Source organism: Taudactylus pleione, unplaced genomic scaffold, assembly GCF_031769625.1.
Source record: "Taudactylus pleione unplaced genomic scaffold, aTauple2 ptg000149l, whole genome shotgun sequence".
Lineage (NCBI taxonomy): Eukaryota > Metazoa > Chordata > Amphibia > Anura > Myobatrachidae > Taudactylus > Taudactylus pleione.
In genome coordinates, this window is record NW_028284551.1 from 492266 (window position 1) to 519145 (window position 26880).

The window sequence follows — 26880 nt, forward strand, 5'->3', positions numbered from 1 at the left end:
TGGTTAAATCAAAATAACTGAGGTACTAATTAAGTCACTTGTGTTCAAGTATGGCTATCCCTAAAACCTGGACTGTTAGTGTGCTTTGAGGACCGTGGTTGGGAACCCCTAGGCTAAAAGTTTCTCAAAGCTACCTGCACAGGTTTGTAAGTGCCAACCTGAAACTGTTTTAATTTCGCTCTTGTACTTATTTGCCAAGATTAAAGGATTTTTTGTTTCCTACATGATACGTTTGTCTTAACGAATGTATTCTGAATTACAGGCACTACTGACTTAATGCCAAATTTTCCTTTTTTTTTTTTTTTTCTTTTATATTGTAGCCGATGTCAACTTTGCTCTGGAACTCAGTGACCTCAGACATCGGCATGGTTTCCATATCATACTTGTACATAAGAACCAGGCATCTGAAGCGTTACTTCACCACGCACACGAGCTCATCTGCTTTGAGGAGTTTATTTCTGATCTTCCTCCTAGATTACCCCTAAAGCCACAGGTAGAATAAAACTTTGAATGGTGACTGCCAGAACTGCAATGTCATTTATCGATCTTATTTGAGCACAAACAAACACTTTTGAAGGTACCTCTTTATTTTGCTGAATGTTTAACCACTTGCCTGGCACGGTCGTATCAGATACAACCGCACCAGGCTGGGCTTTCTCTGACATGGTTGTATCTGATACGACCAGTCAGAAATACCCACTAGGCGGCTGTGGGAAGCTAATCTTCCCGCCGCCGCCTACATCAGAGAGACCTTCTGGTCCCTCTGCAAGCATGGCTGCCTTGTCAGCGTGTCCCGATCACTGCTGGCCACAGTGATCGGGCACCGTCGGCAACCCCCTCCTGGCGCACTGCCATTGAAGCAGAAGCCACGGCTCATGTAGCTGTTGCTGTGACCCGATCACTGTGGCCAGCAGTGATCGGGCAGCTGGTCCCAGCAGCCGCGGCTCTGGTAGCCGCCGCTGCTGATCTGTACCGGGCCGCCAGCGGGAGACACTCCTGCTCCTGCTTCGGCACTACAGTGATCACTAGGTGATCACTGTGTCATGGAGAAGCAGCAGCGGCTCTGGTAGCAGCTGCTGCTCTGTGCCCGGGCTGCCAGCGGGAGACCCTCCCGCTGCGGCTCCGGCACTACAGTGATCACTGTGTGGTGGAGCAGCGGCTCTGGTAGCCGCCGCTGCTGCTTTGTATCCGGGCCACGAGCAGGACATGCTCCCGCTGTGGCTCCGGAACTACGATGTACAGGAAGCAGCAGCCACGACTCTGGCTGCTGCTTCTATGCACCAAGGCAGCCCCCTGCACACTCCCACACCGGCCTCCGCTCCTCCTGGTCCCCCATGAAGTGTGTGTATAATATTGTATGTATATGTATGTGTGTATATATATATATATATATATATATATCACACCTACATATACATATACACATATATATATATATGTGTGTGTGTGTATATGTGTGTGTGTGTGTATGATAGATATATATATATATATATATCTATCTATCTATCTATCATAACAAAAAGGACACTTAAAGCAGGGTTGAATAAACCTCGAATATCACTTCAACGTTTCAATCATAAAGATTTGTCAGGAAGTACAAAAAACATACAACACTTACCTATATACAGAGACAGACACCACGAGTGTAGCTGATCGCGTCCACCGGGATCACCTCTGACGTCATCGCTACGCACTGTACAGCGGGCACGACGTCTGACGTGTCCGTTACTATGGAGACCAGAATCAACAAAGTGATAAATACATGCCTTCACCAACAAGACATAAACTGATGCAAAATACATACAATCAGAGCTGAGCAAAGAAATAAATATACATGTAATGCAGATTAGCGGGAGTGCATATCATAACAGGAGCAGGTATATCTAAACAAATGAATCTTACTGGACTATAATATAGTCCAATCAAATTATGCATAATATAAAGGCCAAATGACCAAACGGTAAGACCAAGCTGTAACAGCAGAACATCAATTGAAACACGATTTAGACAATGTTCCATTAAGGCCATAAGGTTGCAGAGTATTGAGGCGATGTATCCACTGTGCCTCAATCTGCAACAACTGTTTAGATCGATCACCCCCTCACACACGGTCAGATTTTCCTTCAGATATGAACGACTGAACGATTTTTAAATCGTTATCGTTCATATCTGAAGGAAAAATCTGACCGTGTGTATGCACCATTAAAGAGAAATGACAGCACTTAAAAGCTTGAGCCGAGATACTAGTATTATTATCCGCCCTGCAGATAAGGGGGGTGGTATCGTGATACAGGATATCTCTGCATATCGGACCGAGGCCCTGAGGCAATTATCGGACTCTAATGTTTATTGTAAACTACCATCTAACCCTACTAAGTTGTATCAGGATGAACTTGTGGAAATACTGCAATCTGCAGTCGATGATCATTTGATTACTAAAACTACTATGGATGCTTTAATGCCAAGTCATCCTCGTGTCCCGGTCTTCTATACCTTGCCCAAATTACACAAGGACTTATTAAATCCACCGGGGAGGCCCATTATAGCGGCCATGGACTCACTATACTATGAAGTATCCAGATTTGTTAATTTCCACTTGCAGCCCGTTATACAAGCTGAAGATACTTACCTGAAAGACACTTCTTTTTTGCATAAATTACGCAACTTGACTGATCTCCCTGCTGATTGCTTGTTATGCACTATTGATATAGTGAGTCTGTACACGAGCATTCCGAGTAACAGAGGATTAACAGCAGTTGAGCAATTATTGTGCAATAACCTTAAGTTTAATGGCCCTGATTTATTTTTTTTTTTTTCTGCAGCTTTTGTCTCTTACCCTCACCAGGAATTACTTTTTGTTTGACTGGTCTTACTATCTACAGACCCTCGGCTGTGCTATGGGTTCTTGTGCGGCCCCAGCTTATGCCAAGGCATTTATGTATCGGGTGGAAAAAGATTTGTTCTTCACTAATAGAGCCTATGGGGATAAAATCAGGTTTTTCACCCGATACATAGATATATTTGTGATCTGGTTATGTAGTAGGAATGAGTTCCTATTGATGAGTGAGGTTAATGATCTGGACTCAGATATTAAATTCACCTACAACATCAGCGCCGAGTGCATTAATTTTTTAGATGTATGGTTTACTTTATGCGATGGTCAGCTTAGTACATCCATCTATAAGAAACCGACAGATCGCAGTAACCTGTTACTCGCGTCAAGCCATCATCCTAAGAGTTTAATCAGGGGATTACCCTACTCTCAATTTTTAAGAATTCATAGAGTTTGCAGTAATCCTACTGATGAGCCACTTCAGATGGATAGTATGACGGAAAGTTTCCGTCAGAGGGGGGTACTCAGGAAGTACCCTCCAACAAGCCAGACAGAAGGCCCTTTTGGCTTCTAAATCTGTGACACAGTCCAAAAATAAAACTAATGATGTGAAGGGCAAACTGGTTTGGGCCAATGGTTTCAGTGCCGGTAGTGGTCAAATCATTAAAGCCGCTAAAAAAATACTGGCCACTGATCAGCACTGACACTAATCTTCCCACATTACATAATACCACCCCTATTACCATGCTATAAACGTGGTAAGAACATTCGGGATTGGCTAGTGCACAACGACATCACCAATTTTGAGAACCCTTCCAAAACTCATTTTATGACTTAAGAAACCTGGCAACTACAAATGCTTAGGGTATACAACTTGTGGTTTTCTTAACAGGTGACAGTTTTGTGCACCCACACACAGGCCATCGTTATAAGATTAATTATGTACTCACATGTACCAGCCTATACGGTGTTTATTTTATTAGGTGCCCTTGTGGTTCCCCATATATTTGGAAAACAACCCGTCCGTTACGAGAAAGGATCGCACTGCACAGATCGGCCATCCGCCAAGCCCTGAGTGGTGGTGACACTGATCAGCCAGTAGCTCGCCACTTCACAATTCATCGACATAGTTTATCGACTTTACATTACAAAATGATCGATCACGTCCCCTTGAGTGTGAGAGGGGTGATGGATCTAAACGGTTGTTGCAGATTGAGGCACAGTGGATACATCGCCTTAATACTCTGCAACATTATGGCCTTAATGGAACATTGTCTAAATCGTGTTTCAATTGATGTTCTGCTGTTACAGCTTGGTCTTACCGTTTGGTCATTTGGCCTTTATATTATGCATAATTTGATTGGACTATATTATAGTCCAGTAAGATTCATTTGTTTAGATATACCTGCTCCTGTTATGATATGCACTCCCGCTAATCTGCATTACATGTATATTTATTTCTTTGCTCAGCTCTGATTGTATGTATTTTGCATCAGTTTATGTCTTGTTGGTGAAGGCATGTATTTATCACTTTGTTGATTCTGGTCTCCATAGTAACGGACACGTCAGACGTCGTGCCCGCTGTACAGTGTGTAGCGATGACGTCAGAGGTGATCCCGGTGGACGCGATCAGCTACACTCGTGGTGTCTGTCTCTGTATATAGGTAAGTGTTGTATGTTTTTTGTACTTCCTGACAAATCTTTATGATTGAAACGTTGAAGTGGTATTAGAGGTTTATTCAACCCTGCTTTAAGTGTCCTCTTTTCCGACGAGTGCCGCGGTCTCTTTTTGTGACTGTATATTTGTACCTAATGCAGAGGGCACCGATGTTGTTTGGATTATGAGTGCTAGGTCCTTTCAAATATATATATATATATTTATGAGCGCCTCTGATTGGGGATGGCAACCGATCAACGATGGTTTGCAAACCATCGATGGTCTGACTGAAAACAAGTGGTTTGCCATTGCTGGTGGCCATCGATGGCAACCCTCAATCGATGTTTAGGAAACATCGGCAGATGAGGTTTACACAGATCTCCTCGTCATTCGCTAAACAATTGATGGTTTCTAACGATGGTTGCACCATCGATGGTACAGTTGTCAATGGCCATCACTACAGTATAACATAAGCCGCTATTTTTATGGTATACTGTGTTTTTTTTTTTAAAAAAAATTTGCAAATAAAATAGTGATGGATAAATTTAAAATTATGTTCTTGACCTTATTCAATCATAAAATAAACCGACAATTTTGGAGCGGTTTTTGGAAAGAATTCGTTAAGTGGTTAATGAACAAATTGGTGGATGCTTGCAGAGTCCTTAAGAGCTGCATGAATGAATCGGCCGATTGTTTTGTTCTTCGTATGCATCGCAGTGTGCGAAGCAGCCATTCGTATGCATCGCAGTGTGACTACGCAGAGTGATTGACAGGAAGTGCCGTTTGTGGGAGGTGATTGGGGGGGTCGGCGAAACGCAGGCATGGGTGTGCATAAATTATCCACTGCGGTGCCCTACTCAGCCTGAGCACTCATAGCATGCGATGAAGTTAGCAATTCCTGAGTAAGGTCAGAGCTTTGTGCAAGTGTGCGTAAGGCTGCGATGGTACTCCATTGTATCGATAGCTTCGCAGTCTTGCTAAACATTACGGACGTATGTAAGGTAAAGTGGGCGTCCTTATGTTATGCTGCAACGGCATAGCAGTCGAAATGGATTAGCATACTATCAGAGTGAGGCTGCGTGCGTAATCGTTTTTGCGATCAGTAGTGAATCAGGCCCTCTATCTGTTGCATGCAAGCCACTCAGAGGAGGTGGACTTGTAGAAAAGGACTGTTTACAAACTACTCTCCATAATCTAGTGTTTTCAATACATTAGTATCATGGTGAGTAGTTTATAGACTGACCTTTTCTGTACCCTTTCCTGTCCTTACTATGTGAGCCACCTAAACTCTAGGCCTCAGAGCAGTGCACACTAGTTACACTCCTGGCTTGTGTACCCCCTACTAGTTGTGTGTTTTTTTTTTTTTTTGTTTTTTTTTTTGTATTATATTCTGAAGGTGTGTGGGTTTTTTTTTTATTTTCGTCCAACTTTTTTTTAATTTTAAATGGTCCATTTTATTTTCTCTTTTCCTGCAGCAGTGCCATACTCTGTTATATGTTTATAACTTGCCAACAAACAGAGATGCAAAAAGTATCAACAACCGCCTTCGACGCCTTTCTGATAACTGTGGAGGGAAAGTGATGAGTATTTCGGGCAGCAGTGCCATTCTCCGCTTTATCAATCAGGAAAGTGCGGAGCGGGCACAGAAGCGCATGGAGAACGAGGATGTGTTTGGCAACCGGATCACAGTTTCCTTTGCACCTAAAAATCGAGAGGTTACTGAAGCTAAGAACACAAACTGCACCAGTGGGGACAAATTAAAGTCTCCCAAAAAAGTGAACAAGAACACCAAACTGTGCCTTGCAGCTAAAGAGCAGTGTGACCAGTCATCAAATGCCAAAGGTGCCGCAAGCAAGGCTGCGCACAGCTCCACTGTCAAAAACTCAAAAGTGAAAAGTCTGCAGGTAAGCCATGCTCTGTGATTGCTAGCATATTTATAAACTGAGCTTTACTACTATTTAGGTTTTCTTTGTTAATATTATAATATGGGATGATGGGCACACAACTGTGTTAGAGGAGCTGAGTCACAGGCCAGCAGCAGGTATAGTGCAACTTACACAGCCAGTTCCATTTACAGGTTACAGAGATGACAAAGCATAGCAAATAACATACTCCCTTTCTAGCAAATTAAGGGGGTCTCAGCACTGTTTCCCTGTTTACCCCCCCTCGTTATAAAATCTTATATCAGATAGACTTGTAACTTAATAGTTCTTTGTTCTCGCCCTTCTTATGCCAGGAGCTGTGCCAAATGCAATCTGAAGCCACCAATAGGGAAAATTCAAAACCTCAAGATAAAGACAAAAAGAAAACTGGAGATAAAATAAATTTTTTCTGTCAAAGCAACCCTTGTGTTTCTAGCCAGGTGTCTGTGACCACGAAGAGTGTTCGTACGGAAGAAAGTTTTTTAAAAAATATTCAAAGGTATGCTGAACTTCATACTATTTTATTTTGAGATGTAGCTCAGCAGTGCTTCCTACCTTCTTTCAGTAGTGCAAGGGCTAAGCTTCTCATTTGTCCTGCCAATGTGCCATCTGATGCTGCTGGATGACTCCAGTACACTCCAGCAGCAGACCTGGCTGTGCATCTATTCAAACAGCACCTAAAAAATGGAAGACCCATGCCTTGCGCATGAGAATACGCAAAGTCATATAGTAAGCACTGGGCATTTGTCTACAACAGTGTCTCCCAACCTCAGTCCTCAAGGCACACCAACAGTCCATGTTTTAGTGATACACATGCTTGAGCACAGATGGCTAAATCAAAATAACTGAGGTACTAATTAAGACTCCTGTGCTCAAGTTTGGCTATCGTTGAAGCCTAGACGGTTGGTGTACCTTGAGGACTGTGGTTGGTTGGGAATCCCTGGTCTACAAACATTTATTGAGGAACCAGTGCACAAAAGCAGGAGAACACATTTTGGATAATAATGTGTGTGTGTGTGTTTTTTTTTGTTTTGTTTTTTTAATATTTGAGGCTGATTTCAACAACATCCTACATATTCACATAAAACTCCTAGTTAATATGAAATTTAGATTGACATTTGGTAAAAAAGTTGTATTGGTTCTTAGAATCAGTTAATACTCTTTGATATTTAGAAAGGGTTCCTTGCATTAGTGCCGTAAACTCCACAGCCCTTACTTAAGTAACTGTCACTTGGATGACACGGACTGTAGTGTTCCATCAGGACAAGGCCCCCTGAAAGCTCGAGCAGAGTATCCATCATAGCAGTAACTATTAGATTAAGCATACTGGACAACAAAGGACTTAATAAAGGGGTGAAATCTTCTCATTGCCTTGAAAAAAAAATTCTTCTGAAGTCGATTTAGCCTGCAATACTCAAGTAACTGTGGTAAGGCCATCAGGGATGAGGGGGAAAAAAAAAACTAGGATATTTTGTTTTAGCTGAACTTATCTTATCTTGACACCATGCAATTAATACCATCCAAATTATAATATAGGAAAGTTTCTCTTCCTTACTAGGGTTTTTTTTTTTTTTTTTTTACCATCTTTTAACCCACAGCCAATTGTAAATAGAAACCGCACTGAATTTGAGAGCAATTGCTGTGTATTTGTCCAGGACAGTGTCTTGGGAATACACGACAGTAAATGAATCTATGAAGTAATCGTATAAGAAAGCTGGGCATAAAATGCCTTTAGTGCTGAAGTCTTAAGCAGCCAATGGACGTAGAGTGGGATGAGCTAGCATTTTTGGAGGTAAATCTGAAAGTGTCCAAGCTCCTGTCATACACTGAATTAGTCGGTGTTCTCCGTCAATAAAAAAAAATCTCATAAAAAAAACACATGTTAAAACTATAATGGCTGAATTCCTCCTAGCGTTTGTCTAAGCATACTGAACTCCTCTTGCATAAGTGTACTATACAGGAGTCCGAGGCACTTCTTCCTACGTTAGGGCGCACCGGGATGACACTGGGGGTATAGCTTGAAGACCCTCAAGCCCTGGCTCCTTTCCTCTATACACTGCCCCCAGCCACTGGACCCCAGTATGAGGCACCAGACTCTGTAGGTCGTCCCCCGCAGTTGATATATTTTATTTTTATTACTTTTTACATGAGTAGACAGTGTAAGGCGACCTATAGGATGCCCCCAGGGCTGGTGGCCGCACTTGGTCAGTGACTCTGGCCGCAGTCTCCAGCACATCCAGAGCCGCAGCCGGTGCTCAGCGGGGACCAGGTAAAGCTGCTCCCTGCATGCTGGGAGCCACGGTTTGCGGCTTCTACCGCTGGAGTAGGAGAACTCCAGCGGTGCTAGTAGTGGGGGCTCCCGGTCTCCCGCATTTCACACTAGACCACCAGGGATGTAGTAAAAGCATGGTTCTGCTTAGTAGTAGCAGCAGCAGCCATGTTCCTTGGGGTTCAGCCAGACTGGGAATGTGGGTGCTATCTGGTTAGTCCTTCCCGCAACCCTGGGGCACGCTTTCCCTCTGCGGCCTGTAAGCCCCAGGCTAGATCCTCTCCTCCTGAACACTGAGCGGCCATTACCTCATAGCCTGTCTCAGCGTTGTAGAGAGAATCTGGGCTCTGTTCACCTCTCCTAACCTGCTCCCAGCAGCTGTGCTATATATATTGCTCCTTCCTGCTATTTTGGGCTGGTTTGGGCATCTTTAGCCCACATCTCTGCATTAAGTGGTCTGTGTATAAGTAATTATACTTTACCTGTGTCTCTGTACCTGCTGTGGTTGTTGGTCACTGGGGAACACCCCTTTACAGGGGTGAGTACAGCTCTAGTGTATTTACTATACTGACATGGTTTAAAGACCCTTTTTGCTCTACGCAGCCTCCTCTTCTTTTTTTTTTTTTTTTTTGGTGTGGGGATTTCTGCGACTCTCAGGATGTCCAGAAATAAAACTACCAAGGAGGTAGGTGCTACAGTATTGCGCACATGTAAGAGGTCTGTAATTTCTTAGGAGCACAATGGCCTTTGTCAGTTGCTTTGCGGCCCTGCAGCAGGTGACTTCGCCCATGGTATCCAAACAAGAGCAGCCTTGGGCGTCCAGGTCAACACCGGTAATGTCGTAGTTTGTAGACCGCCTGACTGTTGCTGTGCCACTTGTTGTGCCACAGCTTCCCATGGCGGAGCCACTCTAGATGCAGATATTTGCACATCCAGTCCAGGGGGAGTTATCTCCGATGTCCACGTCCTTTCAGCAGATGCTAGATAAGGGTAGGGCTCCCCAAAGCAGACATGCTGCATGTGAAAGCTCTAGTCCTTTATCTGGCGGAGGTTCAGATACAGAAGTGTCGTCAGATGGCGAGGCCAGTGCTTCCATTACCTCGGAGTTGTCTTCTGTCCCAGAGGAGGCTATGTCCCCAGTAGACGTAGAGGCTCTTATCAGAGCAGTAAATTCCATTGTGGGTCTCCTCCTTCATATTACTCGTCTAACTAGATCAACCCTCCTTCCTATTCCTAATATTGAATCGCTTAAAGATCCTACGGATAGGAAGCTAGAAAATTTCTTCATTTGTCAATGCGGGTCCTCTGGCTCGTCCAGCCCTTGCATCGGCTTGGGTGGCTAAAGCAGTCTGCTGCTAGGCAGAGACTTTGGAGGATGGGATCATCACTGGCACGCACAGAGGTGACCTGGTTTCCTTAGTTACTCATGTTAGAGAGGCAGCTTCTTATCTCTCCAAAGCAGCCATAGATTCAGGGATTTTGACTTCTAAGATTTCGGCCTCTGCAATTGCATCCAGAAGAGCACTCTGGTTGCGCACCGGGAAGGCTGACAGTGAATCCAAAAAGGCCTTGGAAGCCCGTTCCTAGGTACAGAAGCCGGACTACTCTTTTCAACCCATCTTCCATTTAAAACACCTGAACAAGTTCTTCCGGATTCCCAAATTCTGCGTGTAGTCCCTTTTTTGGTCTATCATTCTAGCCTTGGAACCAGGGGGCTTCATGGCATTGTTGGATATCCAGGATGCCTATGTGCATATTCCTATACGAGCCAATTATCAACACTTCCTCAGGTTTGCAGAACAAATGAACAATTATCAGTTTCAGGTGTTACCCTTTGGTCTATCCATGATCCCTCGTGTGTTTACAAAGGTCATGGCAGTAATGACAGCACACCTTCGCCACTGGGGCGTCAATCTTACCTTACCTGGACGACTTGCTGCTTTTGGCCCAGTCTTAGACAGTTCTCCGGGATCACATCCAGCGGACAGTGGAGCTTCTACAGTGTCACGAATGGATAATCAACTGGTGGAAATACACGCTAACTTCATCCCAAGAGATCCTCCTCCTGGGAGCCTTGTTGGAATCCTGTGTTTGGTGTTCATACATGAGTGCATGCAGATTCGGGGGTCTCTGATATCAACGTTTGACATGGTTGAGTACGGTCAGATCCACTCCCGGCCTCTTCAAAGGGTCATTCTAAAGTGATGGATCAAGTCTTGTCCGAACCTTAAGGCACAGACTTTCTTCCCCAGGAGGTACGTCTCTCCCTATGGTGGTGGCTCCAGCGCTCACATCTAGACAAGGGCTGACCCCTTTGGTTCCAGGACTGAGTCCTAATCACCACCGATGCAAGCTTTTAGGGGTGGGGGGCGGTAATCTGTCACCTAACCTTTCAGCATCGTTGGACACGTCAGTACTAGAGCAAGCTCTCCATCAACATCCTGGAGCTTGGTGCAGTATACAGGGCTCTGTCACTTAAATCAAGAGATTGTGGTACCTGCTTTCCAGTGTGCGGATTCTTCTTAGCCATAGGCTTCCTTTTGGATGTGGCAAGAGCTCTGACTGTCAAAAGGACCAGATAGACTCACAAGTCGGATTCCCTGTTTGTCTTATATGACGTTCATAGGAGGCGCTGACCGGCTACGAAACAGACCTTGGCTCCGCTTCACCATTTGCAACACTTACTCCGTGGCTAGCCTTCCTGCCCCGGCTGTGCCCCACTCTGTCAGTGGGGACTTCTTGGGCAGCGCCATGTGGAGCTTCTGGAGAACAGATCTGTAAAGCTACCACATGGTAATCTGCTCATACATTCATCCGGTTTTACACCTTTGATACTTTTGCGTCCTCGGATGCCGGCTTCGGGCTTTCTGTGCTCACTGCAGCTCAGGAGCATCCCCGCCCATAGGGTTTTGGGACATCCCAGTGTCATCCCTGTGCCTCTTAGTGGAGGAAGAAGAAAAGGAGACTAATGTTCCTACCTGTTAAGTCTGTCTTCAACTACATAGGGGGCGCAGGGCACCCATCCTGATGCACCTGTCTGCTGGGATTTCCTTGGTGACCTGTCCGACTGTACTTTTCCATGGTGGTTGGTTTCCATGGCTCGCTCCTGCCATGGGCTTGCAAACTAAACTGATGTCCAATTGCTGGGGGCAGGGTACAGAGGAGAGGAGCCTGGGCTTGTGGGTATTTTCAATTAACTATTTGGTGCCCAGACTCTCCTCGCCAGGCTATACCCTCCCTGTCTCATCCCTGTGCCACCTATGGAGTCGAAGAAAGACTTAACAGGTAAGCAACAAGTCTCCTGATCTCACTGGTTCCAATATGGAAAAGACTGAAGTGCTGCCTCAGATTTGCAGCTCCGACTAATCAATTTTGGGTTCTGCTTTTTAGTCTGATTCCAATGCCAAGAGTTTTTACGTAGTGATTGCTGCCCTTATCAGATACAAATCTATGATTTACTGATCAAGGTGGGTTCCCCAGCCTTTCTGCAGGCTTTTATGCTCTATTGTCCAGTCGTTAGTTTCATGGTTGAACCATCAAAGAAATCCAACCGGATAACTTCCAGGTGGATGGTATTCCTGGGGCTTTTATGTTGATCAGCAGAGGGTGTTCTAAATAGTGTGGTTTTTTTTTTTTTTTCAGTGACTTCACATAATACACACTTCAGCTCCTCCATGTGTCACTACAGCCACCTCCCTTACCATTGCAGCCCCCCATATGCCACTGTAGCAGCCCCTCATGTGTCACTCCAGCCCCCCCCCCCCCCTTCCCCTGGAGTTATCTCAACAGCCCCAGTTTGGCCCCCCCATAAATATGAAAGCAGACATCATCCCCTCAGCACTGTCTGCCGCCCCCTGTGGCTCTTATGCAGTGGCCCTTCTGCAATGCCCCCTGCACTAGATGTCCCCCCCCCCTGCCCACACCCCTATGAGGAAACTTTCCTGTCTTCATGCTGACACCGCTCCACACCGTCTGGTCTCCCGAGTTCCGCCGTTGCTTTCGCTGCCTGCTTGGAACGAACGATCTATCACACCCGCACACTGCATCACTGGGAACACTGGCCTCTGAAGCGATCAGAGGCTTCTTTAGTCTCTGATCACTTCAGAGACCAGCATTCTCAGTACCAGTGGGGGGTATGTCGAGCCAGGAGCCGCAAGGGAAAGACAAAAGAGCCGAATATTAGCCACTCCTGCTCTGTTCTGTCTAATCTAAACCTGGTAATTCTGTTCCACTGCTGCGATGGTCTCCAGAAGAAACGTGCTCTATACTCTTGAATGTTGCCCACAAGTAACCTTGGCCAGCATCTAAAATGATAATTTGCAGGTGGTAATTCAACAGGCTTGCCCTAGGACAAGGCTTGCTGTCAATCACTGTATATTCAATCAGATCATTGTGGGCTGGCCTTGGATGAGCAGCTGTCATGCTGCCACCTGGTCTTGGGTGCACACCTTCACAAAATTCTACAGATTCATTAGTCTAAAGATTCCTGTTTGGGACAAAAGATGCTGGTCATTGCTTCTGCGTAGTCTAGCCTCACTTGGGAACAACCATGTGACGTTCTAATGTCCTCCCCTTCCTTCTATGCTATTGTGGTACATTGTATGTACACATCTTCACTGTCATCCGCTATTTTTTTTTTTTTCTTGTTGGCTCTCTCCCTTTTGTTCTCTCCTCTGCACTTAGAGGTGGAGGAGCGTCAGATTGCATGGGATGTACAAAACATTTCCTATTAACGGATAAGATTGTAAGGGGTAACCAAAATGTTTTTCCACTCTAGGCTGGAGGAACCCATCAGTGAAAGTGTTTCCAGATCCCCTGTGGAGAAACTTGAAAAGGAGGAGACTTCTTTTCAAATTAGTAACCCATCTGCCTTCAGCAAACTCGCAAGATCTAGACAACTTAGTCCTATTCGGTCATCTCAGAGTGTATGGTCTTCCAGGTAAAACCTATTCTTCATGTGCATATAGGCAATTATTTAGCTTTGCTGTTCTCAACTCCTATTTAATTTTTTCTTCAAGGAGTGCTGCTTTGAGTCTTTCCAATGGTTCGTCTCCCCTGCCAACTATTGACAATGGTGCTTCTGATTTGTCCGTTGATCCGTTTGCAAATGGAGCTGATATTCAGATTGGAAATCTGGATTACAGGAGGTCTAGAAAGGAGCTACAACAGACATTACGGGAAATATTTTCCAGACATGGGAAGGTAATGTAAAGTATGCCACACATCACTAGGAATTGAATTCCACATGAGTGGACAATACAATATGTCATGCAGTAGCTAGTGTTAAAATATCTATTTCTACCCCCTTTAATAAAAAAAATAAAAAACACACCCAGCTGTAGCTTTGCAGAGAAGCAGATATCTTCTAAAACTAATGGTTTTCTTATTAGTGAAGGATTTGGTAAGAAAGTGGACATTTTTAGTTAAAGCAAGCAGCTATTCAGCACACAAATGTTTTAGTACATGCTTTCTCAGGCAGCCACTGGGGGCACGATGTTCATGGAGCCTTGGCATTTTAAATTAACCATCAAAAAAAGTAAGCTCTGCTCCCTCCTAAACACTGTAGGCTGTTCAGTAACCTCAGTTAAGTGCCTGCCAGGAGCTGGGTGCAAGGCTGCAGTTTTCAGCTGGCCTTTTTTTTTTTTTTTTCTTTTTTTTTTTTTTTCCTTCATTTGGCCACCCGTCATCTCCTGGCGGACAACAATAAGTGGTTCCTTGCTCCAACTGTAACAGGTCGCAAGTCATTGTTCTGCCTCTGTACAGGGGAGGTAGATTTCAGTTCAGATCTAAATGATTTTGAAATGTTCTACTTGCCAAGTCAACACTTGAAACCGTCCATAGGGGTGGATCTTTCACTCAATGCCTGAAAAGCGTCATTATCAGTAGTGGTTGTCTGTTTTCCATTTGAGACATGATGATGATGATGACTGTCAGACTTCGATGCTGGGGTGGCTGTGTTAGTCTGATCCCAGTTACCATAGTCTTTTGGAATCCAAATGGGTGAAAAAAACCAATAAATGTGGTATTGGAGCTGGTTTTAATACTCTATTCAGCAGACAATAGTTTTGTGAGAACTGGCCTTTAAGGTCAAGTCCGGCAATGCCACAGCTATGGCTTACTTCACCAATGGGACCTGGCAATGAGAGAAGCGGGCTCATTTGTGTGGAATAAAATGTTGCAGCCATGTGTTTTTGTTTTTTGAGCTTCCATCTAATCTTTCCACCAGCAGCGCAACTGGAGGAAAAAGTGTTTATGCAAGCATCAGACTGGCCAGATGCTTCTGACATGCAGACTTTCTAAGCATGGAAGAGGACCATGTGTGGTGTCTGCCTTGGAGAACTGGTCCTTTAAGTCGTGTTACCTTCCGTCACTACAGTTTCTCAGCTGGCTTGAATAGCGTACATGTTGAAACAATAATCCATAAAGATCAGGAGTTTTCTGTCTGTGGTTCAGGCCATGCTCAATACATGAAAATTAATTTTGGCCTGGTGTGAAACCAGTGTTCCACCAGTTTTTTTTATTTGAGCTATTATTCACAGGACGGTCTGGACAGGGGTTAAAACTCAGCTCTTGGAATGTTCAGGTTGCCTCCATACATTCTTCAAGAGATCCTTGATCTCTACCTGGTTCTAGCCTCGCCATCCTTTCAAAATGTTGGAGTTGATGTTCCTAGCTGGCAGGTTGCCTTCCTGTTAGTCATTTGTTTCAGTGAGGTTTTGCAGCTAGGAGATCTCGTTGGTCTCCTTTTCTCCTCTTCCATGTCTACAGGGCTATACTTAGAAAAACCTTTTCAGAAGAAAACTGTTATGTTGCACTTGAACCAGGAAATTGTGAACCTGATCTTTCACTGGGATATGTCTCGAACAAAGAGGGAGATGCTGGCCTGCTTCCAAGCAGACCATTGCCAAGTAGATCATGTGGGGGCGTCAATTCCATCAGTTTGGTGGATGCCTCTGGTGACATTGGGTCTTTGAGTAGTTGTGCTGGGTGACCACCTGGTCTTTGGTGTGCACCCCTTATTTAATTTTTTGTTTCCAAAAATGACAGCTTTGGGTGGAAAAGGGTGTTATACACATCTGATTCTGAGCATTCCTTCCCTTATGGACAGCATTGCTCACATGGTGTTTCCAGTGTCCTCAATGGTTGTGTGAGCAATGGGTTTTATTTTGTAACTTGTGTTCAATCTTTTTCTCATAGTACATTAGGAGACACTGTATGCTACCCATCCACACGTGTCTTTATGCTCGATCATGTGTGGTTTTTGTGCATTGTATTTTATTTCTTCCTCCCGCCTCTCCTGGCCTGAGATTTGTACCAGTTTAGTGACCAGACTTCCTGAATTGTACTTTATGTCCATATTTGTAATGGACTATGTGAAAAGGATTTAGCTGATGTACACATACTATATGGTCTGATTTATACTATGGTTTTTATTTTAGATAAAGCATGTTGAGCTCAGCCCTCACACAGATTATCAGCTAAAAGCCACCATTCAGATGGAAAACCTCCAAGAAGCAATTTGTGCAGTCAACAATCTACATAGATACAAGATTGGAAGCAAAAGGATCCAAGTGTCCCTGGCTACCGGGGCAGCAAATAAATCTCTCTCCCTGCTAAAGTAAGCTTTATTACTCATGGAATAGCCCAATCACTAACTGTCCCTGCTTAGTAGTAATGACAGAGTGGTGCTGACCATAGTCCCTGCTTTGAAACTAAATAATATTTCTATTTCTTTCCCAAACAGCTTTGGAACAATTTCTATTCTTCAAGATGCCCCAGCTTGCTGTTTACCTTTGTTTAAATTCACAGAAATCTATGAGAAAAAGTAAGTATCCTAAAACTCAGGTGTATAACGCTTTCTCTATTCACTTCCCAATGTCATCCACTGGTGTAGGAAGTTGTGGATATTTTGGCACTCATGCATGTATGTGTTGTACTTGTCTATGGCAAAACATATCAACCGTTTTAGAAAACCAGAAGTTTCCAGCCCAAGAGTTGGCACAGTAGCGTGTTCCACATCTGGCTCTGCTCTTAGGATTCCTGCACTTCCTGTGCAAATTGTGATCTTGCCAATTATGGGTTAGATGTTTAGTGAACAATTACTCTAAAATATCATTACCAAACAGTTTTTCTCCCTTTTTATAGGTTTGGACACAAGCTGATTGTGTCAGATTTGTACAGGCTAACAGACACTGTTACTATCCGTGACCAGGGGAATGGCAGGTTAGTGTGTCTGTTGCCAAGCTTTCAGGCAAGGCAAAGTCCACTGGGGTCATCCCAGTCACATGATGGCTCCTCAACAACTTGTAGTCCTGTGGTGTTTGAAGAGTTGGAGTATCATGAGCCTGTCTGTAGACAACATTGCACCAATAAGAAATTCAGGTACTGAACACTTGGCTCACTGTCTCCTTAATCACATGTTTAAGTATATAGAACAATGTTGCCTTTATTAACTGTTCTTTTGCGCCAGCATATTCTGTTGTGTATTACTATTGTGAACAGCGTAGTCAAACAAAACTAGTTACTACTTAACAGATAAACTTGCAATCTTATAATCTATAGGGAAATAGGCAATATACAGCAGTTAACCTGAAACTCCTATTAGTCCAGCCAGAGTACAAGGGTAATAAGTGCCTAGGGCATCTGATCAAATCCTATAGCCATGCTCGCCTGGGATCAAAAATGTTTGCTTTATAGAAAGCAAACGCATGTAAGGTCTGTGTGAACTGTCTTGGTTGTAATTGTGTTGCTTAGCTTGGGGAGATAAGTGAATAGTTCTGGAATTTCATAAACTTGTCTAAAGAGGTACATTTTGGTGGTTAGAGGAAAGCCTTTTGTGAGGGAGGGAATTCCACAAAGTGGATGCACCATGAAAAATTTACTGTAACCAGGAAAGTGAACAGTTAGAGTGGTGATAAACGTAGCTCTTGTGGAAAGCAGACGGTGGGAGATTATTTTTTTTTAAAAATTTTTTAAAACAAGTGAAGAAATGTACGTATGTTGGTACAGTGTTTTTTTTTTTTATGGCCTTGTGTGAATTTTTTTTATTTTGGATTTGGTAAAATATATAGGCAATCTCTGTAAGGACTTCAGTTAGATGCTGTAGAGATTTTAGAGAAAAATCAGGTTAGCTGGTGTATTCAAAATATGTATTGTTACTGCAAAACTTTTTTTTTTTTGTCTTTTGTAAAATGTGCATACTATTGAAATAATACTTGATGTATGTAACAACATGATTTTCAGGATATGGCATATCTAATTTCCAGGAGTTAGAGGTGCTAGCCCCCTACCTTGACTATCAAAGTTCTTTTTGCTGGCATTCAGGCCCCATTTGCACCCACTGCAATGGCAGGTGGACATCATGGTCCTGAAACTTAGGAGGTATTGTGGGCCTAGTCCATAGCAGACGTTTGGACTCCTTTTTTCCCAAATATTTATCCCGGTGTGGAGTTCCCCAAGGAGCTTGGGAAGTTCTTCCCTGAACAAGACTGAGATTGGTACTTTAGTTCAATAAATTTAGGAACCTTTAAAACAATAAAAAACAAATTGAGCTGCCCACAGAAGATGGAGCTTTAGATCACGTGGTAGCCCCTGCAGAAAAGTTCTTTGCATTAGATTCTGTTAACCTTATTAGGGAAATACTTTTGACACTGAACATTCAGGACTCTCGTACCAACATGATCCTGCCACTATTTAGTTTTGTAGTTTATTCTAGCAGTCCGTACAGTTCCTATTTTCCTGCCTGGGATGTCACTCTCTGGTGCTTCTAGCACACTCTAGTCTATCAGTAGTTTTGCATCAACTGTGTGCTAGAAGCACCAGAGCAGAGCGCGACACCCCAAGTAGGAAAGGGGAACTGCACGGGTTTTGATTGGAGCAGGGTGCTAGAATGAACACTTTGTGCCTCCCTCATCTCATGACAATTAGGAGTCTTGGAAATCCTCAGGTGCAGACCCACCACTTTCATGACTCTTTGGGAGGGATCTGTTTTTCTTTTAAGGTGGGAGTCATCTGGATCAAATCTTAATTAAAAGACCATACTTCTAACAGTTCTGTCTTTTTGCAAGGAAGGCGTGCTTAAGGCTTTAGGATATTATGGGGGTTCAGAATGGCCTCCCTAGTGTGATCCCAACTTAATTTTCTGCTTGCAAGAGTTCCTCTTTACTCCCTGTACACTAAAGTCGTGAAAACATGCTCATTGGGAGGGTAGCTTAAAAGGAAACCCTTCTGGTCTTCTATCGGGGTGTATGTCTCAAGGCTGGTTACAGCAGTAATCTTACTGACTAGGACGAGGGTCGCCTTGCAGAGGCTTCAGGACAGTCTGCATCCAACCCATGGCTACAAACTACTCTGGTAGAGGGGATCTATTTTATGTTCATCCCAGAGCTCTTTCTGAAGAATAACCTCTCTACATTCACCTACTGGAGAGTACTCCAGTCTTCTATTGCCTGATATAAAGGGTGGTACCGTCCTCCAAGGTGTATTTCAACAAATTCCTTTTGAAGTGGCTGTTCAAGAAGGAATCTCCGTGGCCAGTGATTCAGGTCATAAGGAAATGATCATTTCTGGATATTTGGGATCCATACTCCATATCAGGAAAGGAGAGAAAAAAAAAAAAAAAAGATGAAGACTGCTCACAAAGAAAAAACCTAGCGCTAATGAGCTAAAGAAATCTATTAACAATGCAGCAGTGAAAAGAGGTGATTGTCAACCTCACTAACAGCAGAAAAAACAACACTGCGCTCTGATAACTATGTTGGGACATAGACAGTAACAAATATGTGCACAATTATATTCTAAAGAAGAAACAATTTATTCCACCTTAGCATAAAGTAAATGCATGAAAATACAATAAAACAAATATTAAATGACACTACCAATATAGCGATTAGTGCAAGACAGGAGTTGATCAAGTTCCTAGTCCACACATAAAATGACCATACAAGTAGCGCACCACTTAGCAAATTGGTAAGATTCTAAAAATACAAATGATACAAAATCACAATTGACAGAACAGATACATAAGAATATCCCTAGAGTAATATGTAAGTCAGGAACTAAAGTTGATTAAAATGAGACACATAGGACCATAATAAAGTTCTGGAAAAGTTCCAGTTTAAATCCCTGCAGGTATTGGTAAAGTCCCATATAATGAGGCACTTGTGTATATGAAATATAGTTAAATCTGTAATTGAAAACAACGTAGCCCCAGGGGGTAACTAGACAGCTCGAGTACCTGCCACAACGGTATACGGGACTTTACCATTGGAGAGTGATTTGGGTACCTCTGCGGGACTTTCTATTAAATTGTATTCTGTTCATTTTAACACACTTTTATTTTTGACTCCACCCACTACTTACAAATTCACAGGACGGCCATGGGCACCAGATTCGCTATTCGCTTCTATATGGGCCTATTTGAAGATCTCCATATATGGGATGGCCCAGCCGGAGCCGGTCTGGTGTTCTATGGCCATTATATAGACTATTTAATTTTTGTTTGGGATGGGGGGGATATTTTGTCAGCCACTCATTTTACTGATTTTTTTTGAACACTAACAATGAATTTGAAATTCACTTCACATTTTAGTCACGATTCTGTTAATTTTTTGGATGTCACATTATCAATTGCTGAGGATAGATTAATTTCTACTCTCTATACTAAAAAAGTAGATTGTAGTTCATTCTTGCATTATACCAGTGGTCATCACCGCCCTTGGATTCAAAATATCCCTAGAAGTCAAATGGGTAGGATTAGAAGTAACTGCACTCGAGATGTTGACTTTGATTTACATGATAAGAAATTGAGGGAAGATTTTTTGGATAGAGGTTATCCTCCCTCCAGAGTTGTTGAGTAACGCAAAAACTCATGCTGAATTTATTCATAAATCCAAACTTGAGCAGAGTAAGAACTTGGGTAATATTACTGATATAAATAGACTAGATCAAAAATTAGAAACCTCTGGGGAAATGAGACAAATTAATTCTACAAATGATTCTGAAGAGACAAGAAGAAAAATAAGAAACTACAACAACTAAAGAGATACCTCTTTATTATTTATCTCTCAATTTAATAATGAATCCAGACGGGTGAGGGCCATTATTAACAAAAATTACAGAATTCTTCAATGTGATCCAATACTTTCAAATAATATTGCATCAAGACCTACTAGAGTGTTTAAAAAGAATAAGAATCTCCAAAGCTTTTTAGCCCCAAGTACTTTCAGTACCATTAATAATAAAAATAGATTGGAGACAACTAATATCTGATTACCGCAGAAACCCAAAGGCTGTTATACTTATCTGTTTACTTTTGTTCATAATATGTTTACATGTAAGGTATCTTGTATCATTACATCAGTTGTCTCAGGAAATATTTTTGAAATAAACACCTTCATTAATTGTGAATCCTCCTATGTTTATGTATTGAGTTGTAGCTGTCCTTTACAGTATGTGGGTCGTACAACACGTACTCTGAAGCAACGCTTTCGTGAACATAGGTTAAATATCAAAAAAAGTCAGAAAGTGTCTCGAGACATTTTTCTGAGTTTCATAAAAGTAATCCAGATTGTCTCAGTTATGGGGCTAGAAATTATTCAAAATTCTACGTGGTGGCGATGGGTTTAAGAAGTTATGTGAAGCTGAATCCAAGTGGCTTTTTAGACTCCAATCTCTGTCCCCTGATGGGCTTAATGAAGCACTTGACTTCTGTTATTAGATTTGTTTGGGATGCGCGATGGGCTGTCATCGCATGGAGCGGTCAAGGCCCATCCTGCACCCCGTTATATGAACACATTTTTTTTGTTGTATTTATATATTGATTCATTTGACCAAGTTGCTTTCCTTTTTTTTTTTTCACAGTTACTTTAATTTTTTCTACTTCAGGTTCCATAGGGTATCCACAGGATACCTTGGGGTATAGGTGATGGCAGACATCCAGGCACCACAGAGTTAAAAAATTTTCCATCATCCCAGGATGCACTGGGGTCCCTCTCCTATACCCCGCCCCCGAGCCTCAGGCACTCAGTTTAGTCACAAGCCAAAGAGCGAGAAGAAAGTCTGGAACACACAAATCACATTCTCACCAGAGGGAGACGGAAAAAACGGTGACCAGAGCAATGCCCATCTGCAGTACAGGTGCGACAGGGCGGGAGTCCTGTGGAACCCTATGGACTTCGTAGAAATAAAAAGTGTAAGTTCTTACCATATCTCATATTTTCTACTTCAGGTTCCATAGGGTATCCACAGGATACCTTGGGGATGTCCCAAAGCAGTATCCTTTAAGGGTGGGGATGGGACGCTCCTGTGCTGAGAGGAGAATCCGCCACCCGAAGGAAGCTTCCTGAGAGGCGTAGGTATCAAAAGTATAATACCGTACGAAAGTATGGACAGATGACCACGTGGCTGCCTTGCAAAGCTGAACCGCTGAGGCGCCACGTCGAGCCGCCCACGAAGGACCCACAGACCTAGTGTTTATGGCTTCCATAAGAGGTTGGCCAGTCACTAAAGGACAAACAAAAAGTCAGAATTTCTAAAAGCAGAAGTGCGGTCCACATAGATTTTCAAGGCCCGCACCACATCCAAGGTGGCCTCACCAACCGAAAGGTCCGGTGAAGTAAACGATGGTACAATAATTTCCTCGTTGATATGGAAACTAGATACCACCTTTGGAAGAAACCCAGGACGAGTGCGCAGCACAGCCCTGTTGCTATGAAAAATTAGAAATTGAGGTCTACATGAGAGAGCTCCCAATTCCGAAACCCTTCTGGCCGAAGCAATAGCCAGAAGGAATACAGTCTTAATGGTTAGCCATTTCAAATCCACTGAGCCCAGTGGTTCAAATGGCGGTCCTTGAGTCTTCAAGACCACAGCCAGATCCCATGGTGCCACAGGTGGAACAAAGGGAGGCTGAATAAGAAGCACCCTTTGCATAAAGGTGCGGACATCAGGAAGCATAGCAATCCTACGATGAAACCACACTAAAAAGTGCAGACACCTGTACCTTCAGGGAAGCTAGGCGAAAACCCTGGTCTAAACCCGCCTGTAGGAAGGCCAGAACTCTGGACAATCTGAACACCTGAGAAGCATAACCTTTAGTGCGACACCACTGGAAGAAAGCCCGCCACACTCTATGGTAGATGTTGGCAGATTAAGGCTTCCGAGCTCTCAGCATGGTGTTGACCACCGAGCTGGAGAAACCTCTGCACCTTAAGAGGGCAGTCTCAATAGCCACGCCGTCAAAGACAGCAGACTCCGGTCCGGATGAAGGCAAGGACCCTGAGATAGCAGGTCCTGACGTTGAGGCAACAACAGCGGAGTGTCCACTGACAGACTCTGAAGATCTGTGTACCAGTGCCGCCTGGGCCACGCTGGAGCAAAATTTGTGTGCCACTCGAGGAAGAAGGGAGAACGGAGGGAAGAAGTACGCATACTGGAAGGTCCACTTGACCGCCAGAGCATCCACTAGACAAGCCTTTGCGTCTCTTGTTCTTGACCCGAACATTGGCAGTTTGTTGTTTCGTGAGGCCATGAGATCTATCTCTGGAAGGCCCCACTTGTTCACCAGTAGCTGACACACCTCCTGGATGCACGTCTTGACAGCTGAGAGTCTGCTTCCCAGTTGAGAACTCCTGGTATGAACACTGCTGATATTGCGGTGAGATGCTTTTCCGCCCATACTAGAATGCGGGACACCTCTGTCAGAGCCGCCTGACTGAGTCCCTCCTTGGCGGTTTATGTATGCCATCGTGTTGGCGTTGTCAGACTGTACCGGTGGTGGTGGTGGTTGTTGTGTGTTTTTTATTTTTTTTATTTAGTATTGTTTTTTGTTGGGACATTAGACGCTATATAGATGTGTATGTATGTTCTATATATTATAATTCTTTACAAATATTTTAATATTTATGCTATATAATTGTTACACTAAGAATTAATATTACTAACAATATTATAAATATATATTGATATCAACTCATGTTTTCATGAAGATATCTTTTGTTTAACTTAATGGATAAGACCTATTAGATTCAGTTCCTTCTGGACTAGAAATGGTTAAAACTGGTTGTTCAATTATCCAATACCTACAATCATGCTGCTATTTATACTCCAAACTAAAAAAGGAGGGCATTCTGACTTGAAAAAGGCTACAGTGTAGCTGAAACGCGTTGCTGTTGCTCTTCCTTAAAGGATTTCCTGGATTCCTTCCCTGCTTGTTATGAGGATCTATTGACTGCTATACTGGCGTGAGATTCCGTTGGAGAGGCTAAGATTAGGACGGAGAAAGGCGCTGACTGTGGATTCATTATATGCCGCTGACCCGCTACCATTAATCACCTGATCGTGCTTCCTATATGGCAAGTCAGTGAAATGGGAGCTGCTGGCTGCTGACCACTATGAGTTCTTCAGCTCTGCCTGTCGAGTGAGACAGGAACCACTGACCGCCTGCCGCTATATGTCCTTTAGCCGCTCCGTCTAATACATCTGTGACGGATTATACTTCACCCACGGAGCCGCCGATACATGCAGCATAAGTGCCCAACTGCCTTCGGTACTGAGTTCAATTGTCCCCGGCATTTGGTCTGATCAGAGACAGGAGTCTTTTTGTGGCAGGTACTCGAGCTGTCTAGTTACCCCCTGGGGCTACATTGTTTTCAATTACAGATTTAACTATATTCCATATACACAAGTGCCTCATTATACGGGACTTTACCAATACCTGCAGGGACTTAAATTGGAGCTTTTCCAGACCTTTATTATGGTCCTATGTGTCTCATTTTAATCAACTTTAGTTCCTGACTTACATATTACTCTAGGGATATTCTTATGTATCTGTTCTGTCAATTGTGATTTTGTATCATTTGTATTTTTAGAATCTTACCAATTTGCTAAGTGGTGCGCTACTTGTATGGTCATTTTATGTGTGGACTAGGAACTTGATCAACTCCTGTCTTGCACTAATCGCTATATTGTTAGTGTCATTTAATATTTGTGTTTTATTGTATTTTCATACATTTACTTTATGCTAAGGTGGAATAAATTGTTTATTCTTTAGAATATAATTCTGCACATTTGTTATTGTCTATGTCCCAACATGGTTATCAGAGCGCAGTGTTTTTATGTTTTTTCATATGAAGACTGCTGTTTCAGTCTCAGTTTTGCTCTCCTGGGTGCTTATTTTCAGCTTTAGGGGCTTCCTGTTGTTGGCGCTGCTGTTCTTGAATGTCATGACCTCTTTGCCGACACTTCTATGTATTGTGCATGGTTTACTAATGGTAAATACAAATATCACTTGCTCTCTAAAATACAATGTAAGCAGGGTTTCTAGTCTAGGTAGTAATTTTATTGTAATTTGCATGTAACCTAATTGTTCTGCAATTTTGTATCTTTTCAGTACACATGATTTTGACCCAGACTCTTACATAATCCCATATGTCATCCAGTCTTTGAAAATCTTTGCTCCTCAAGTTCACAGCCTTTTGCAGACACATGAGGGCACAGTTCCTCTTTTAAGGCAAGTACAAGGTTCTGTTTTATAATCCTGTTAATGTTCAAACCCATTGTTCCCTGTTTGTATATCGCTGACATTAGTGTGGAAGTGTACATTGTAAAAGGAAGTCTACTTAATAATACTGAAGTCTTGGGTTTTCACCTTTCTCCCAATTCACTGCTGTTCTGTCATTTACTGTAACTACACTACAACAAATGTGCTGCAGTAGGAAAAACCGCAAACTCCATGCTGTAAGAGCAGTCTGACTAACTGATAGCTGGTAATTGCTGGAGGGAGAATCTGGTTTTATTTTTTGCTCACCCCTCTTGGACGCAAAAAGTGTGTGTAATATATTGCGCACACACATGCAAGTATATATTTGTGTGTCATAAATTAATAGGATTTTTGGTCAACTTACCGTTGAATCCTTTTCTCAAGCAGGCTGGGGAACACACTGGACACAATGGGATTGTAGATTGGTGCTGGAGTTGGTACTTAAATTAAACTGTACCTTTTAAATCCTAAACTCCTCCCCCCCTGCAATCCCACAATTCCAGTACTTTAAAAGAGTCTGGAGAGGAGTAGCAGGAACCCCATGAAACTGTCAGAACAACCAAACAAAACAGTAGGGAAAAGACCAGTCAAGAACCAAAACTTTGCGCGACTGAGCGTGAGGGAGGGATCGCAGTGTTCCAGAGCCTGCTTAAGAGGAAAATATTCAACGGTAAGTTTACCAAACATCCTATTTTCTTCTTCAGTGTCCATAGGGGGTCCACAGGGATACCATGGGGAAGTGATTGGAGTGATCCAGGCACCAAACAGTTAAGCCTTCAGCTCCCAGGATGCCTCCTGTACTGCTCCACATATACCCCGTCCACAGGCGTTCAGTTTTTCGTTTGGTGCGGCAGGATTCAGACGCAACTTTATAACAGGGGGGCTGGTCAGGCAGTCCCAAGCTTTTTTTTTTGTTTTATTTTATTTTGACTTCAGAGCAAGCAGCACTATGTCCTGAAGAACGCTTGTGCTGCTGCTCCACCTACCCCCGCTGGCGCCGCAACACCAGTAACAGGACTTGTGATTTTTGGTGGGCACCAGCGGATCTTGGCTAGCAGCAATGCTGGGACCTGCAACTTCAGCTGGAAGCATGGGGATGCAGGCAAGGTGGTTCCCCGCTCACGGAACCATGTGGTAGTCTGTACCTCTGGAGATTGGAGACCTGCCGGAGGTTGCTGTAGTGGGGTGTCCGCTCCCCCACTGGACCACCGGGGCAAGTCAGTCTGGCGATGGAAAGTGGCGGCGGCCATGTTAAAAGGCCAGCGCACCCAGGGGGTTAATACCCGCATAGGGGAGGTAGGCTTTCCCTGGCAGCCCCTCCCCCAGTCCAGACACCGATCCATCTGAGGTTTTCCCGCATTTAGGTTGCTCCTCCTACCCTCCTCTTAATATGAGATGCCCAGTGACCACTATCTGTGCTCTGTTGTAGCTGCTGGTCTCAGGAGATTTTGGGTATAGTCTCCCTGTATACCTCTTCCCAGAGGCCAGGTTATACAGCGCTCAAAATCCTACCAAGCCTTGTGTTTTGATTAGTTGATTCAGGGCCCATTGCAAGTATATTGTATGTGACACTTGCTAGCTTTGCTGTGTTTACTGCTTTTTATTTTTTTATTCTGGACTGTCCAGAAAGGTCCGTACGGCTGAAAAGGGGGTGTCACT

At 43.4% G+C, this 26880-nt stretch overlaps 1 protein-coding gene across 4 annotated transcripts in view; it reads left to right on the forward strand.

Annotated features, from left to right (window-relative positions):
• Window positions 1-26880, forward strand: part of MARF1 (meiosis regulator and mRNA stability factor 1) — an 83293-nt gene that overhangs the window by 22524 nt on the left and 33889 nt on the right. For all 4 annotated transcript variants that reach the window (XM_088474213.1, XM_088474214.1, XM_088474215.1 and 1 more), the window contains exons 7-15: window positions 321-493; window positions 5966-6394; window positions 6727-6911; window positions 13459-13620; window positions 13700-13883; window positions 16121-16299; window positions 16426-16506; window positions 16827-17063; window positions 25072-25191. In XM_088474213.1, coding sequence (XP_088330339.1) covers window positions 321-493; window positions 5966-6394; window positions 6727-6911; window positions 13459-13620; window positions 13700-13883; window positions 16121-16299; window positions 16426-16506; window positions 16827-17063; window positions 25072-25191 — 1750 coding nt within the window. The remainder of the gene's footprint in view (window positions 1-320; window positions 494-5965; window positions 6395-6726; window positions 6912-13458; window positions 13621-13699; window positions 13884-16120; window positions 16300-16425; window positions 16507-16826; window positions 17064-25071; window positions 25192-26880) is intronic.